General features: G+C 34.9%; 1 protein-coding gene across 4 annotated transcripts in view; it reads left to right on the top strand.

The window, feature by feature from the left end:
- SEC24B (SEC24 homolog B, COPII coat complex component) overlaps positions 1 to 18084 on the top strand; it is an 83948-nt gene that overhangs the window by 26113 nt on the left and 39751 nt on the right. For 2 of the 4 annotated variants that reach the window (XM_019741954.2, XM_019741953.2), the window contains exons 3-4: positions 2601 to 2777; positions 12278 to 12379. In XM_019741954.2, the coding sequence (XP_019597513.2) occupies positions 2601 to 2777; positions 12278 to 12379 (279 nt within the window). The remainder of the gene's footprint in view (positions 1 to 2600; positions 2778 to 12277; positions 12380 to 18084) is intronic. The other 2 variants (XM_019741956.2, XM_019741955.2) reach the window with 1 other exon arrangement.

Here is an 18084-nt window from a genome sequence, read left to right as displayed (position 1 = left end):
GATACAGTTTATGAACCAAAAGTAAGAATAAAAGATACCTTTTAAATTTTCTAGCTTGAATAACTTGAATGTGTTGTGGTGCTATTAGCTGAGGATTATTTAATCTCTAGTTCTGAAAGAATTTTGTACACAATTGCTAAGGAACTACAAGAACGAAGTAGGGAACTACTAAATACAAGGGGGGGGGAAAGACATGATTTACTCTTGAATCGTGAGTTCTGTCTAAACATCCCATACCTGCAGAAATACAGCTGCTCATTTTTCATAATGCCAGTTTTATATGCTATTCTATCAAATTCTTTGTGGAAGGGACACTTTCTTTTTGGCTGGCCTGCTTCTATGGTCATTAATGTTTGTAGAACTTTTCTCCATTCATTTGACACATTTGAAAGCCGACTCTGACAGGCATTGTTTTAATGCTGGGAGATGAAATAGTGAGTAAAAATATTTGATCCTTATCCTCATGAAGTTTGCAAATCTATGTGGGGAAGCAAACATTATCCAAATAAACACAAATGAATGTAAAAGTTATTATTTAAGTATTGTGAAGCAGAGATATATGGTGCTTGGCCAGCGCACTCCAGGTCCATCTATTAGTCATGACGCTTGGGGAAATTTTCCCTGATACTCAACATCTGAGCTGAAATCTGAAGGATGAGTTCTCCTAGGGCTCCATTCACATGTCTGGCAGTTGGTGTAGACTGTTGACTGGGCACCTAAGTTGACTTCCACTTGACTAAACTACCTTACACACCTTACACGATGTCGGCACATTGCAAGAGTGGAAAGGCGTAAGTTGCAAGGCCTCTTGAGACTTGAGGTATGGGACCTGCACACCATTACTTCTGCCACATTCTGTTGATTAAAGCTAGTCAGGGTTAGCCCCAAATTCAGGGGTGGGATAATAGAATCCCCTTCTTAAGGAACAGCAAAATAATGTGACTATGTTTTTAGTCTCCGATGATGACGTCTGTTCTTCCTAAAAATGATGAAGCAATCAGCATACTTAGACTCCCTTCCACCTTCTTTCCCCATTCCCCATGTTTATATCATTTGTACATTATAGGGACACATTTTGTTCTGTCACTGTATTTCTACATTTGTTTCAGTCTTAGACCTAAGTTACACACACATGCACCACACACACATCCTACATATATACACATACATACATAACATGTGTCTGTATATGTGTGTATATACATACCTATGTATGTATATGTTTAGTATGTAAATACATACTCATGTATATGTTTAGTATGTAAATACATATACCTATGTATGTATACGCTTAGTATGTAAATACATCCACTGCTTACTACTAGTCTTTTGCCTTAGGTTTTTTACCCCAGATTTGAGATATAATTGGCATATAATGTTGTATAAGTTTAAGGTGTACAATATGATAATTTGATATACATATGCTATAAAATGATTACCACAGTAGAGTTAATTGATACATCCATCACCTTCACATAATTACCTTTTCTATGTGTGTGGTGATAATATTTATGATCTATTCTCAGCAACTTTTAAATATATAATACAGTATTGTTGACTATAGTCAACTGTGCTTTACATTAAATCCCAAGAACTTATTCATTCTAGCAGTTTGTACCCTTTGATTGGCCTCTCTATATTCCCCTCCCCTCCAGTCCCTGGCAACCCAGTCTGCTCTCTGTTTCTATGAGTTCAGCTTTCTTAGATTCCACATATACGTTAGATAATACACTATTTGTGTTTCTCTGTCTGACTTACCTCACTCAGCGTAATACCTCAAGGTCCATCCATGTTGTTCCAAGTAGCAGGATTTCCTTCTTTTTTATGGTTGAATAATATTCCTCTCTGTGTGTATCTACACCACATTTTCTTGATCCATTCATCTATTGTATGTTTACACATATACACACACAATGTGTATATGTACCATATTTTCTTTATTCATCCGTCGATGGACTCTTAGGTTGTTGCATAGATTTTTCAGTTTTCTCTTGGTTGGCTGAAGATTACCCTCTAGGTCAGGCAATTTGAACTATCACAAAGGCCCAGTGTGAATCACATGTACTTTATTCCACAAGTCCAACCTAGTGTTACCATCAGGCCCTTGCTTAGTTAAATGTGAAATAAGGCGTCTGATTAGAAACAGCAAATGAGAAGTGTTTATTCTACACTGGTGCAGTTTTCAATACAAAATGAGATCTGAGCTGATACTGGGAACATTTGTGGAGTTCATGAACCACATTACTGCAGAAGCAAATGCCTCTATTAGTCTTCTTATCTGAGGTACCATTGCATAGTATAGTAATTAATAGCAGTGATTACCAGTTAGTAAAGAAAATCTGTTTTGAGTTTATTTTAAGAAACTAAGGAAGCTTGTGAAATGTTTTAGGACATTTCCTATTAAAGATTATCAAAACTTTGGTACGTTTTTGGTTGTTTTGAAAATAATTTCTTTGGACCACCTTATTTTCTAGATATAGATTGCTAGGTAAATGTGTTGCTAGTGAAGTTTCTACAAGAACTTCAAATAAACTGTATTCTGTTGGTTTTTAATATATTTCAAGTTTATTATTGTGGGTGAGATAATTTCTTGTTTTCAGTTGCAGAGTCTTCATCCTGTCCTGTGATGCAAACTGTTCAGCCGCCCGAATCCAGCCCAGCGGTATCCACTGTTGTGTCAGGAGCCTCATCAGCAAGAGCACCTCCCACTGCAAATCACCTTGTTGAGCCTGTGGCCTCAGTTACCCAGCAGCCATCAGAGCTGTTACAACAGAAAGGTACTGGAGAACTTCATTCTACTATATGTGTAGCACATATATACACACATACCGGATTCAAATTGCTGATTTTTAGAAGTCAAACTGTATAACCATAATTTTTAGAAAATATGAAAAAAGTCATTTACCGTATTTCCCCGAAAATAAGTCCTATCCAGAAGATAAGCCCTAGCATAATGCTCATAATATAAGCCCTACCCCAAAAATAAGCCCCAGTTAAGATCGTCAACCAGCTGGACGCATTTAGTACGTCCATTGCAACACACGATGGACGATTGAATTATAATAATATATAATTAAATACAAATAAATAATATTATTGATATTAATACTTAAAATAAATGATAATGTAAATTATAATTAAGTATTTGTAAATACCCAAGCGGGTACCTTTGGACGAGAGGTAAATGCTTAAGGAAACAGATGAATTCGAGACTTATTGCCGAATGACCAATTGGAGTACAGATACAACGCACGAATAATGTGCACACTGATAATGAATGGACGTGGTTGTGTCTAATCTGAATCTTCATAATTCAATACATTGTGTGTTGTAACAGATGTACTTAATGCATTCGTGTGAAATAAACATTTTCTGAATTTTGGTGCCTGCAATTTTTCGTCGCTTTTGTGTGGACCACCATTCTTAACTGTCGTCCTTTTTTGTTGCCATTCCTGTCTTGTAAGTCTTCAGTTAAAACTTGATTTAGTGGTAAATTTAAAGGGAATAATATTTTGACCCCCAGACAAGATGAGTGCAAAAAGAAAGAGCTATTCTGTCGAGTACAAGAAAGGAATTGTGGAGGACTCCCAGGGGAAGAATCTTACGGCTCTCTGCAAAGAGAAGTAGTAGTATCTCTGAATGGTCCGAAAATGGCGAGCAGAGTATGATAACCTCAGTCAACAGGTGGACGAGGGAAACGCTAAGAAGCACAACTGTGGATCAGGTCGGTAACCATTATTTCCTGAGCTGGAAGACATCATCTGTGAATGGATAGCTGACAGGAGAGCAAAGGCTTTGGTTGTGCGCGGGACTGATACTCAAGCATTTGCCCTTGCAATGGTACCACAGTTAGAAACATCCTCGGAAGAATTGAAAGCATCACAACACTGGCTGGCTGGCTTCCTTCAGCGATATGAATTTTCTCTAAGATCAACAACACTGTTCAAGCAGGAAGATACTGAAGTTATTAAATGCGCACTTGCATTCAAGTCTAAATACCAACTTTTCTAAATACCAACTCTCCAACATGATTGCTATGGATGAAACTGCAGTGTTTATGGGCCAAGGATCTCAAACGAAAATTGATCAGAGGGGTGCCTCGTCAATCTACATTCCCTCCACTGGTTACGGAAGTGCATGTGTTACCTGTGTTTTGGCAATTCGTCTTGATGGAAAGAAAGCGCTACCTCTAATCATCACTAAGGGCAAGAAAGATAAGGTTGAACGTGTTTCAGGCATTTATGTTCTTGAAACCAAAAAAGCCTGTTGTACACAAGCAGTTATAAGGAAGTGGGTCAGTTTAATGCTGCCACTTGTTTTGCGAGGTGGCCAAAGAGGTCTGCTAGTCTGGGATTCAGCCAGCACTCACCGCACTAAAGACAAGAAGAACTTCCTTGCAGAGAGAAGAGTAAAAGAAATAATGATTCCTGCAGGAATGACTGCCTATCTCCAGATTCTTGATATTGCAATAAACAAGCCATTAAAGGACCATCTGCACATGGAAATCAATGACTACATTGAAAATAGAATGGAGAGAAATCAGCGTGGAAACTTTGTGAAGCCTAGCCTGCAAGAGGTTGTGAGTTGGGTGAAGAATTCCTGGGATAAAGTCACTGACAGCTGTGTTGCCAGTGCACTACGAACAGGCTACATGGACAAGAAGTGCTCGTTTAAGGAGAGCTCTATTGCTGGACATGAGAGATTGGGACCAATGGTTCTACAGGAAATGGAGTCACAAGAAATTCAAGTCAGAATTCGGGGTTTGGAGAGTTATGACAGTGTTCCAGAAGAAGATGACATGATTATATTTGAATAAATGTAGATTGTTGTACCTGAAAAAATAAGGCACCCCCTGAAAATAAGCCCTAATGCATCTTTTGGAGCAAAAATTAATATAAGACCCAGTCTTATTTTCGGGGAAATACGGTATAATCAATTCAAACATAACTTTTCTTTTTTATATATTAACTTCCAATCTCTAATTATGAGTTTATATTTTATGTAATTGCAAGCATAGTTTAAATACTATTTTGTATTTTGCTTTTACATTTATTGAATTATCCAGTTCTTCATCTATCTACATAGCTTTTATAGTTATTTTCCTGACTAACAATTCATTGTGTCAGTGTATTATATATTATAATTTACTAATACATCCCTCTATTATGGATCATGTGTTTCCTATTTTTTAAAGATTATAGCTTCTTTTAGGACAGTGTACCCAAGATTTCCTTATTTAACATATCTGCATATCCTATTTGATGATTTCTGTGCTTTTCATCATTATTAATGGAAAGTAACCCTATTTTGGGAATGAAATTGTAAACCACATTCACAGCGTTGACAAACAATACAGTTTATTTGTTTGCTTGCCAGTATTCTCATTGTGCTAAATAAGTGACAGGCAACTAAAATGTGTTGTTTTGACCATGTTTCCCCACACTGTCATTTTTGGGGGCAGTATTCATGGTTATTTTCTGCCTAGCTAAAATTCCAAATCTATGGATGTTTCAGATTAATATACTGAATTTTTCATTTGATGAGAGATATGTTTTTAGAAACCTATAGTTTATATTTCCAGAGCAGCCAGTGTTTTTAGGGACTGTACTCACTGTGTAATGACAACCTGACCTTGAATATGAAGAAGTCTCGTATGTTCTGAAACTTGGAAAAAGCATCATAAATCCATAGGCTCATTTCACTGCCTGTTACCTGTTGAGTGTTTATGTGATCAACAGAAGCCTTTCTATAATGTGATCAGATTATACATTATAAATTTTCTTATTTGGATTTATAGGAAAACCAACTACAGCATCCAGGAGTGTCCATTGATTCCCAACCAGCTATACTGGGACTAGAATCTAGTTATTATAAGTGTTTACCTTCAAAGTGAAAGGCTGGTAGGAAAGTTTTGTTTGTCATGGGTGAGGGTAGATTGAAGCCCTAACTGAATGGTGTCTTTCCTCTGCATTTATGACTCCTTCCATTTTTGTTTGTAATACCTTGCTTGTTTTGACCCTATACATTGCTCCTGCTAATTTCTTTTTTCCTATAATATTTTTCTTTTTGACCACTTTACCTTAAATACCATGTTATCACCTTACTGTAAACTCGCTCACTCAATAATCATAATTGTTTTATTTTTTCCTTACTAAAAAGATAGATTTGAAAAGAGGAGCTACCATTTATTGAGCACTCACAATGTGCCAGATACTTTATATTAATTATTTTATCTAATCCCCATATCAATCCTACGATGTAGATATTATTCCTGTTTCATACAGGAGGAAAATTAGATTCACAAAAATTAGGTAACCTGACCAAATGATAAACTAGTAAGTAGCAGACTGAAAGATTTTTAACTCAGGCTTTTTTATCTTGTGCTGTTTCTGTAAAATGAGGCTGAATTTTTTGTTATTGGCTGATAATAAACTCTTGATTTACCTAAGATAAGCTGCTTAAATAAGTTACAAAAAGACAATACTGGAGACATTTGAATTGTAGCTTTCATTATTCCTTTTTCTAAAGTAGGGTTTGGCTTCTTTGTGGCATCTTTGCTTTTGGATAGATCTGGGGTATACGCCTAAATGTTTGTGTGAGTTAAGGCTACCATGTATGCTGTGCAAGTTGTAGTTTGTGTGAATGGTGCCTCTTACAGTTGTGTGGTGTATGGCCTCCATAGGGTATGCTATGGGTCTGATGTGACTACTGAAATATTACTACTTAAAAGAGGTGAGTCTTTTTGTCCCAGCTTCAGAGACACCCATGTTTAGTTATTCTCTCAAGGACTCAGCATTTTTACTGGTTTTAGAGGAGAGGCTTTAATTTTTTGCTTGCATAGCTTCTAAACTTGTTTTTAAAAAACTCTGTAACTATTTTAACGTTTTTCAGATTGACATCGAAAATTTTTCACCAAAAGTTTAAATAATTGCGGTTATATAATTTTCAACATATTACATGTTGACTTAAAACAAAGATAGTACATTAGTCTTTGGATCCACAGGAGTGATACCTACTACCCTCCTTTTAAAATACTCAAATGAGACCTTCTTTAACATTTGGAAAGTTTACATTTTTTCTTTTTCTCCTTAATGTCATATGCCCTCCCCTGAATGTAATAATATATTCTTAAGCTAGAAACACTTTTATCACTCTTATCATATTTCTCTTTCACAATTTTATAAGTTGAAATTTTAACATTTGTTTCATTGTCTGTGACTATAAGTATAAGCATAAACATTTTTTCTTCTGGGTTAAGTAATCAATACAATTATTATTAATATATAGTTGGTCATGATTTTTTGTATTTTTTTAATAGAAAGTACATGTTTATTGAAAATACATATTTCAGAGAGATGAGTGCCTCTCCCTCCTCCCCACCACAGTTTTGTGTCCCTGAATTGCATGATTCATTATTAGAATAAAATAAACTGAACTAAATTTCATTCATAGTTTTATTTTCAGACATATAACTGCTGAGAAACTTTGTTCACATAAAGTAGATTGTTGAAGGGTTTTTTTTAGTAAACAATAAAAGGAGGACTGCCTTTACCAATTGGGTTTTATAGAGATATCACCCATAAATAAATGACGTACATCACAAGTTGAGGTTTTGATAAAAATACATTGAAAGGATGTGATAAGATATTGGCAATGGTATAATGAAATTCACAATATTTTGAATAATTACTGATTCAGTAAAACGAGCGCTGGGTTTGGAGGCAGGAGATCTGCATTGGGTCTTGCTCCCACCTTGGGAGTTTGTATGTCCTCCTTTTCAAACCAGTGAGACAAATTTAATTTTTTGTCGTAAAGTTTGATGTAATTTTTTTGATTCAAGGAAATGTATTCCTAGAATTTCAAGGGGTATCATTAACTCCGGAGAAGTAAATTGTAGCATATAACTTTTAAGCCAGATTACTAAATTCAGTCAAATTTAAATGTCAAAGATCTAATACAATTTATCTTTTGTATAGTAGGTTATAAAAAACTAGGTAATGAGTCAATATACTGTTTCTCATTACCAAATTTGAAATAAAGTAGTACCTAACAGTATGCTATCTATGAAGCGTGGATCATCTTGAAAAGCATTGTATTCTTATGGTAAATATATGTATTGTGTGTATCAAACGCTGATATTTAACTTTTTAAAAATCTTTACATAGGAATTGAGAATATCATGATAAAAAGGAATGTTCCCAGGTGTTAAAAAGAAAAAAAAGCATACACTACTAAGTACTAATAGATTTACCTGTCAGTAAATTTTTTGTTGTTGTAATGAGAAGGTAAATTAAATATTGCATAAAATATTATAAAGTGATAAATGTTAATCTTTATAAATATGTTATGATAAAATAGGCTGTAAACTACTTTATTGAACATCTCATATTGACTCTGGAAGAAGTCATGTAAACTACTTATCTCATGAATTTTATCCAGTATATCTTGAAAAAATTAGTGGTTACAGAAAACATTCTACTTATTTTTAAAAGAATTAATGTTACTGAGAACACTACTCAGGTTGGTGAAACATTTTTTTGTTTGTTTGTTTCTAACTAGTTATTTGCCCTATCAGGAATAGCTGAAAATAATTGTTTTTAATTAAATACATATACACAAAGGTATATTTTAAAATAATAGGTAATACTTATATAGTATATTTCAGGTACCATTCTAAGCTATGAAATATGTATATTAATTCATTTAATCCTAAAACAACTATATGAGGTAGTTATTACCCTATTTACAGATGATGTAAATGAAGAACAGGAAAGTTAGGAAGTAGAACGTACAATTGAATCCAGAGTCTCCATCTTTATCCACAATGTGCTGCTTCTTGTCTAGTCAATATTTCTTAATGTTTTTGCTTTGTTCTCATGGGACTCTTTCAAAAGCAGTGGGTTTTTTGACAGTAGTGATTGGGGATCACATGTATGTGCAGAATTATTAAATAAATTCATCATCATCCTCACCACCGAACTTTTCAATATTTCTGAATTAAGAATATTCCAGTGAGACCCAACCCTGTTTCTAACATGTTTCATCTTTAACTGAAACATGTGTGGCAAGGTCAAAGAAAGTCTATAGATTTAGGATGCCTTCATTAATCATTTAAGGAAGGGACAGTTTCCCTTTAGCACCTGAGAGATTTTTATACCTCAGGGCCATGTGTTACAGTAAAATTTAGGATAAGTTAAGGGTATGTGTTTTCTTTGTAATGTGAATGAAAGGCTGTTTTTAACACAGGCACTTTCTTAGGTGGGTAAGTTTTAGGAAAGAAAGTACTGTGGAAATCGATTCCCTTAAAACCATTCTTTTGTGAGAACCCATGCAAAGTTTTCTAGTATGTATACCTAGTTTGAAGACCAGCTTAGGAAGGACAACAGGCAGACGTCTGAACTCTTGAATTAAGAAAGCTAACCTCCACATGAGGTTTGTTCTCTTAAAACTGGTTTTATTTATTCCCAAGGTAGCTGTATCTAGGGAACAGGGAAGATGCCTTTTCTTAAGTAGCCCAAAGCGTATGGTCTCTTGGAGGGTTTTGCCTGAAGGTACTTTAATAATGGGCAGTTTAAACTGAATGTCTTTTTAAAAATATCGGGACCCTGTTAAGTACAGAACTCTTCTTGATGTCAGAGTCTACCTATGAAGTGTTTTTTGCCTCTTGGCTTACTAGAGTCATACCTTGGAAGCTCTGATTAAGAGAAAGTTAGGATATAACAGTCCCTTCCCATTTGGTGGTGGTGATGGTTGCAATTGGAGTGGAAGGTACTCCATGTACATTTTTACAGTGGATTTCAGGCTGAGCTCTGGAGGACATGTCATATTCTACCACCTTATAGATGCACTCTGTGTATCTCCTGCATGGGTTCTGGCTCTTCAAGAGAGTCTGAGTAAAGGCTCTCAGGAAGCTCTCACAGCCGTTCACATACGGTAGAGCTGATCTTTGGCTGTCAGCCTGTGTCGGACCATAGCTCCTCAATGGTTGCGTTTTGTATGTACTGGACCCAGTCTAGAGCAGGCCACTTAAATATGGATTGATGCTTACTCTGGAGCTCTTACCATTCCACTGTGGATTAACTAAAATATCATATTCTTGTGCCATTAATATTCTCAAGCTTTTAACAAAGTTTACTTGAATAAGCAAAGAAAGGCTAAATTCTGAGTATATTAAGGGTCACATTTGGGGAAGGGCTTAAATCTTGACACTGTTCATTTCTAGCACTTCTCAAAAAGGATTGCATCTTTTTTCAGGAAAGTAAAATTTTGAGGATGTTGTGTGACATTCTGTTAATATAGTACATTGACAATTGCAGTATAATAAATAATATTACTCTGTTCTGTCTTATTCATAGATTTGTTCCAGTGTGTTAAGTAGTTCTATAAATTTTATTATTATTGTATAGCCACCTCATTTGCTTCCAGTTAAGCATGGGATATTTTTCTAATAATAAGTGAAATAAATCTATTTTTATTCAGTAAATCTGGAGAGAGGAAAATATTTATCTTATAATACATATGGTGTGCCCTGTACGTGGGCTCTTTTGATTAGTTACAGAGTCAACAACTTGCATATTCATTCAGTCATGGAAAAAATGGATTCTCCTCTGATTTTTTTCCCCCTGCTTATTGGCATTTCTTAGTTCAGCACAGAAAAGGGAATTTTTCTTGTTTCTTCTTAACTGTATGCATATACATATGTGTGCTTATTGAATGAAGTACAATGCTAGTTGCATTTTGAGAAAATACTTCATTTTTAAGGAAGTCCTTAAATTGAAGAATTTCTAAATCTCTTTCTATAAAGTCTTTTTACAGTTAACTTATGTTTAATTGTAAACATGTTAGTTATTTAGCCTAAGGTCTAATAATAGTCAAATTTTCATTTTAACTTGGCTTTTGTTGGAGGAACATGCCCCTCTGAATTTGGTCTTTCAAGGTATCAAGTTTATTTCTTGTATTGTCTGAATTTATTTAAATTGATTTTTATTTTCTCAGATGAACTTGTCTTAACTACCATTTTATATATATGTAGAAGATGTTTCAGTAAAGCTAGAAATTTTTCCATGACTTTTTTAGTCATAGTGAGGCGATCACAGCTTCACTCATGTACCCTTCTAAGCTCAAATTGTACTCTTTAATAGCTCTTTTCTTACTGTAGACATGAGTTGTGTTTATCCATGCTAATTGAAAAGGTCAGCTGAAAAAACAACGAAGAGAGCATCAGGGGACTGCCATGTGATTTTGTTGAGACTGGGCTTCATTGTGCTTCCAATATTGTGAAATGTTCTTGAAAATTCACACACTTTCTGGGTTTTTCTTTTTTTTTTAAGCTGAGCTATAAGATTTTCCTCACAGGTGGTTTATTCTTATTTTATAAAGTATTTTTATTTTTAATTAAGTTTATTTTCCCTTTTAATATTTCTGTGGATGTCTTAATTTTTTGTCTTGATTTTACCAGATTAATTAAATAAAAATATCCAATCAAAACTTTTAAAGGGAAGTATTATACGGTTATTATACAGGAAGTATTATACAGTATTATACCAGCTGCTGTGTCTTTTCTACACACAGTCAGCCTTGTCTTGGTGTATCTTACAGAGGACCGGTCTCATTCACCTACTTTAGACCTACATGCAGGCAATAGGCTGAAGCTGAGATGATCAACCATCTCAGAAAATTCACTTTTCTGTTATTGTTGCACTTGTAGAGCCACAGTTAATGAACCCTTATTTTGAGCATCTACTGTGTGAGCAGAGAACTATGCTGAATATAGTTCTTTTCTTTAACTGTCATTCTTTTTCCATTATGAGAACTGAGTTACCTTGAGGTGGCATTAGCACAAGGAAGGTATCAAGTCTCTCTGTGTGTGTTATATGCTGTATAAATTCATGTCAGTAGAAATGATCACAGCTCACCAGGAATGCACAGTCCCAAAGGAGAAGTATACCACAGGGGCCCTACGGTTAAGGAAGGGAAACGTGCAGAGAGCCCAGTAAGATTTTCAGAGAACATCGTTATAGTTTCCTAAATATTCTCAGTGTAATACATGGTACTTTTTTCACATTTAAATCAGTTAGTTCATATTAAAGCTGCTTTTACTAAAGTGCTTTGCAGAGATTTTCTAACGGTTCCAGTTTTGATAATAAATTTGTTAATATGCATGCGGGAATGCTCTTTGTAATGTCAGAGTTCTTTCTCACTTTTAATGCAATGTCAAATTTTACTTCTCATCTTTCCTGTTGGTTTGACTCTTGTGTTTGTGCTTTCCACTTTACAGGCATGCAGTATGGTGACTATGTTAATAATCAAGCTAGCTCCGCACCAACTCCCTTGTCATCAACTTCCGATGATGAGGAAGAGGAGGAGGATGAGGAAGCAGGTCTGCTTTAGCTTTACACCAGTTCTTGATCTTTTCCTACTCAAGTGTTTTTTTTGTTGTTTTTTTTAATAAATAATGTCCACAGTCCTATTAGCCTTTTAAAAAAAAGTATCTTTGCAGATTTAGCTCAATGAACTTGCTTGTTTTGGATTATAGAAGGTTGGGGTCACTTGAAATGAGGTGTTTTGCTTATTTGTTTTGTTTTTCTTCCTTTGGACATCTTTACCATTTCATTGAGTAACGGTACATCTTTCATGATGTTAGAGTGTTTTCTTCTTTCAGAAAAGCGTTTCCTCTCATGTCACGCTAAAGAATGAGCACTGACTGAAGCTTTTGGCTGATGATTGCTCTAACAACACCCTTTTAGAAATAATGTTTTATTTTCTGCTTTGCATGCTACTTTAGTCTAATGAAAATGAACCATTTGGGTTTTATAATAGTGATAGAGAAATAGGATGTTTCTTTGAGGTCCTTTTGGCACTTATATATTTAGAAAGCCCAAAATTTGTAGTTGTTTTCCTGCTTCATGAAGTAGTCGTTCCCATATTGCTAGTTGAAGAAATTGTTCATAGGATTATGTGTTGCTGCCTTTTTAATATCTTTTCTGCCTTTAGTAGAACACTGCTGAACATTAAGCAGTTCAGTTCTTCCATTAATTCTGATAGTTTAAGACTGAACCAATAAGTTAATGATCTTTTCAAGTTATTATATATGACCATGATTCTCCTGCTATCTTTATTATTGAGTGGAAGGATTTGCTCTATAAACAGTCCATTTGACTAAAAGTTTCTATTAACCTGTGGATTTTTAGTTTCAAATTCTTATGCATGATGGGTGGGGGGTGAAAATAGAGGTTTCCAGAGGAGGAGTAATTTTTCTTATTCTAAATATGTAAATACCCGTCTACTTTTCTGAACTTTTTGTAATTTTTTTATCTTACACAATTTCAATTTATAGAAAAGTCGTAAAAAGAGTAAGAGAAACTCCCATAATCATTTTACCTAGATAGACCATTTTTGCCCCACTTGCTTTATAATTATGTATTTTTTTCCTGCATCATTTGAAAGTAAGTTAGAGATATCATGAACCTTTGCCCCTAAATAATTCAGTACGTATTTCCTAATTATAAAGACAATGTCTTATATAACATAAACACAATACAGTTTTCAGGAAATTGGACACTGATACAATAATATCTGCTACATAGTCTGTAGTCAAATCTCAACAACTAACCTCAGTAAGGTCATTTATAGCTGTTTTCATGGCCCAGGATCCAATGAATTTAATTGCATTGAATTTAGTTGTCATTTCTATTTAGACTAAAAGAATAATCCCTTAACCTTTCTGTTTCTTTCTTCACTTTGATATTTTTGAAGAATATAGGCAAGTTATTTTGTACAATGTCGCTCAAATTGGGTTTATTTGATGTATCCTTGTGATTAGATTCAAGTCATGCATTTTTGGCAGGATTACCACTGAAGTAATGTGTTATCAGTGCATTCTGAGGCAGGTGATGTCAGTTTTCAATTTGTTTCCATATTGATAATGTTAACTGATCCCTTGATGAGATCTGTCTCCCCGAGTTCTCCAGGTGTCCTGCCTCCCACCCTTAAAATTACTAAGTAATTTTGAGGAAGATTCTTTGATACTATGTCTATGTCCTGTTCTTTATTAAACTTTAATTTTAGCATTCATTGATGATTTTCTAATTCCAATATTTCTCCTATGTTTATGAGTTGATGTTTCATTTTAGGGGAGCATTTTCTTCTCCCTTGTTATCTTTGGGTTTATATTGACTTGTGAATTCTTATTTTATTCAATGGGTTATAATCCATTCCTATCACTAGTTATTTTGATAGCAATTTGTCCTAGACATGGCCAGTGGCAGCTCCTTCTGTCTTTTTAAAATGTTCCCATGAATCTTTAGGCACTTACTTTAAGTACTTTAAGGCTTCAATAAGATCTTCCGAGCTCATCTCGTACTTACATTGCTGCAACCCTTGAATGAGGCATTTCTCTAAGAAGTCCTGGTTCCTTTAGTGGAGAAGGGTGTTTTAGAAGCCAAGATCTGATTGTAATGTGTGGTCATTGCTACTGGTGGGTCATTCTTCCCAGGCCACGAATTAGTATTATTATTTAATGTATATATTATTCAGCCTTATTGTACTTAATTGTAGATTTTCATTTGTTAAAGCTTGTGATTTCCTTGACAGCAAGTCTATCCAGCAGTCAAGTACAGGAATGTTTGTTTTAAACTTTCAGTTTTAAAAGAAAACTATTTGATTGCAGTTCTAATTTTACATTAAGCCATCTAATTAGATTTTTTAAATTACGTGCTACAAACAGGCTTCCTTTTTAAACTTTCCTCATAAATTCATACTTGGAAGTAAAATAGGATTTCGTATAGGAACAGTGTTGTATTTTGTTGGAAGCTTCTAAAAGTTCAGAATTGTTGGAAAATAAAATTACAGAAAGGTTGAGCAAGTAACATGCTATCAGGTTTCCATAATGGTTCTATCTTAAATTCTTCTCCTTTTTGAGCTTATTCAGTCACAAGTATTCATTCCTTTAGTTAGTGCTAGAGTGGAATTTACACTAGTTTTAGGTACAGTAATGCAGACAAGTATTGTCATACTTGTAATAGTAATGAATACTGACTAGAAAATGGGAAAGGGAATAAGCAGTAAGAAAAATTGAGAAGTGTAATAAAAGGGAGGAGTGAGGGACAAAGGCTAATTCAGACTCCAGGCTGTGATCAGCCCTAGCCTCTGGAGCAGCTGATGTTCTGTCACCTGCTGTACAGATTCCCAGTCACCTTTCCTCTAGGGAATTTTCAGGTTGGGAAGAGGACAGGCAGCAGGAAGCTATTTCCCATAACTCTGGTAATGAGATAGCTTGATGCTGTATTTTGTGATGTTGGAAAGAATACTTTTTTGATTTTCATAATGAGTTTTAAGGTGCTGGTCAGTTTTTGCTTGCTTTTCACACAGACTAATAGTAATTATTCAGTGCCAGGCACTACATCAGAGATAATGATATGGTTATGGTTTGCTTGGGTATGTTTAAAGGTAATATAGTTTGACTCAGAACAAGTCAATCAACTCCTATAGATAAGACAATATTGGCATGCTTAGCTTCAACTTCCAAAGAGAATTCTTTTTTTTTAATTGAAATAAATAATACAGTATTATTAAGTACAACACCAAGCTGTATGTTAGATTCCCCCAAACTTATTCATCTTATAACTGGAAGATTGTACTATTTGACCAATTATCTCCCTTTTCCCCCAGTCCCCAAGAGAATCTTTAAAAAGGTTCAAACCTATTTTTCCTTTTAATGAATATACTATTTTATTAAGTAAATATCTTTCAATTGAATTCAATACATATTTAATATAGTTTGAAAATTTTACAAATGTAATATTCTGGGTCTATGAAGGATATAAAAGGGTATCTATGCCATCAAGAAAAGTATTAGTTAGAGAGTTTTTGGTATTCTACATTAAAAAGAAAATGTAGTGTATTTGTAGGTGTACCTGTTACCTGAACATGCAGGTTGCGAACATCCTGTATATACGATCGCTGTAGCTGGAAGCTCCATCTTTCTGTACAGCAGGAGGCAGCAGAGTATTCGGAGCTATAGTCGAAGGAGATTTGGTACCAGTGTTTAGAGTTAGAATTCAAAAGGTACTTTCAAATAGAAATAGTGTTCAAATGGTGATTGGATGTCTAGGCTAGTCCCAAATCTAATTAACTGCTTTATTTTTTCTAGCCTGTTGCAGATATATAGTATTTAATCAGTAATAATGGATTATGGATTTGATAAGGGTCTGTAAACTACTTGGTATAACAAGTACAAGTTATTTCATTATTCTCTGAAAAAATATATCTGAGTTCTGAACAACCAATTTATAAACATTATTTGATAATGCCCCATTTGTAAACTTCATTAAAAACCCAAGAAGCTCACAGTCTACTTTAGAATATAGAACAAAATTACAGTAAGTCCTATGTTAATTATAGTGTTTTCTAGGAATACATGGGAGAATCTGGAACCAAATGTAGGGTGGGATGATGGAAGATTCTCCAGTGGTTATCTGAGCTGAATCTAATAGGAGAAGTTAGAATTAGCGAGGTGAGAGATCTGGGGGGAGGCAGAGGTACTTTTTAAAACAAAGCAAGAAACATGAGAGAAGATGGCATATTTGGGGAACTGGAGTGAATTTGGGACCTATGGTCTGCAAAGGACAGTGGACAGAAGAACTGAGTTAGGTTGGGTAGGACAGCTGGGTAGGATCTTTAAGAACCTTGTACAACCGGTCTTCAAATAACATCATTTTCTTATATTGATGAGATGCCATAGGAACTTAACTCTTGTTTATATCAATTAGTCTGTGGTCAAATTGATTTCATTACATATACGTTGTTTCACTTAAAGTCGTTTCTTAAAGTTGTAGAAGCTATCACCAGTGTTAAGTGAGGGCTTATTGTATTTCAGTAAGTTAAGGTGTTTGGATTTTATCTTGAAGGTAGTGAAGAGTCATGTAAGGAGTTTACATGGGAAAAACATAGCCAAAATTGCATTTTAGAAAGATCTCTTACAGAAGAATGCATTGGAGTATGTTGAAACTTGAGGCTCTTGGAATAATCCACTGAGGAAAATGAGTTCTTAGGCCTAGGTAGCAGGAAGGTTGGAGAGGGAGAGTATAGCATAGCATTACCAAAAGAAGGAAACCGTTTTTTACAAATCCAAAGTAATTGTGTTAGCAGTGATAAATGTTAAGGAATGTTTGGTCGGAGTGTGGGAAAAAACAATTAGCTTTATCAGGAGGTTCTTGTCTTGTTTTTTCTCTTTTCCCCCATTTGTAGCATTGTTTGAGGAGAGGGAGGGAGGGAAGAGAGAAAATGAATATTTCCTGAGTGTGGCTAGTATCTTGTTTATTTTTGTCTGTTATATCAGTTTAATTTTAACAGTAGTCCTGTGGAGTAGGTGTTGTTTTAAAATCTGTTGTTAACAAGTAAGAAGTGATTAAGAGATGTTAGGTGTCTTGTCCATTTTCTCTCAACTGATAAGTGGTGGAGGTGGAATTTGAATTAGACTTTTTCCATGTTTTATGCAAGTTATGAGGAAATAAAATGTCAAATTATCTGGTTAATTTCAAGTTACGACATACCAGTAGGTGCGTTGGACTTTGTTGGCCCATGTTGCTTGTCTTTTAGAGAGAAAATATTTTAGTCTTTTTTGAAAGGCTTAAAAGCATCCTGTTACTTTTCCCCAACTTCAAGGATTCTGAGCTATTCTTATGAACTGTTCTCCCCCTTGTTACTTCCTCAGATTTCAGCTCCTCTCTTCTTCCTCCTTTTCTTCTTTCAATGTGCGACATAGAAGCCAGCAAAAGAATGAGGGAAAATTCTTCCCAAGTACTACATTCAGACTCATCCCCCCCATTTGTTCTCAGAATATTTATTATCACTAATTATAGCGCGAAGTGAATGAGGTAAACTGTGCCTATGTAAGGTTTAAGAGTGGGGACAAGTACCAAAGCTGTTTGTTCAACTGAAACCAGCTTGTACGCATGCAAAAAGCAGGATTTTGCTTGGTGTAATGGTTCCAAAGATCAATACAATAGTTTAGCTGTCTTCATATACTTATAATGTGTTAGGGAAGCAGATACATACATGATTACAATACAGCTTGTAAAGTGC

The sequence above is a fragment of the Rhinolophus sinicus genome, linkage group LG02 (assembly GCF_036562045.2).
Source record: "Rhinolophus sinicus isolate RSC01 linkage group LG02, ASM3656204v1, whole genome shotgun sequence".
NCBI lineage: Eukaryota > Metazoa > Chordata > Mammalia > Chiroptera > Rhinolophidae > Rhinolophus > Rhinolophus sinicus.
Note: the sequence above shows the minus strand (reverse complement) of the source record. Positions and strands in the feature narration are given on the sequence as shown.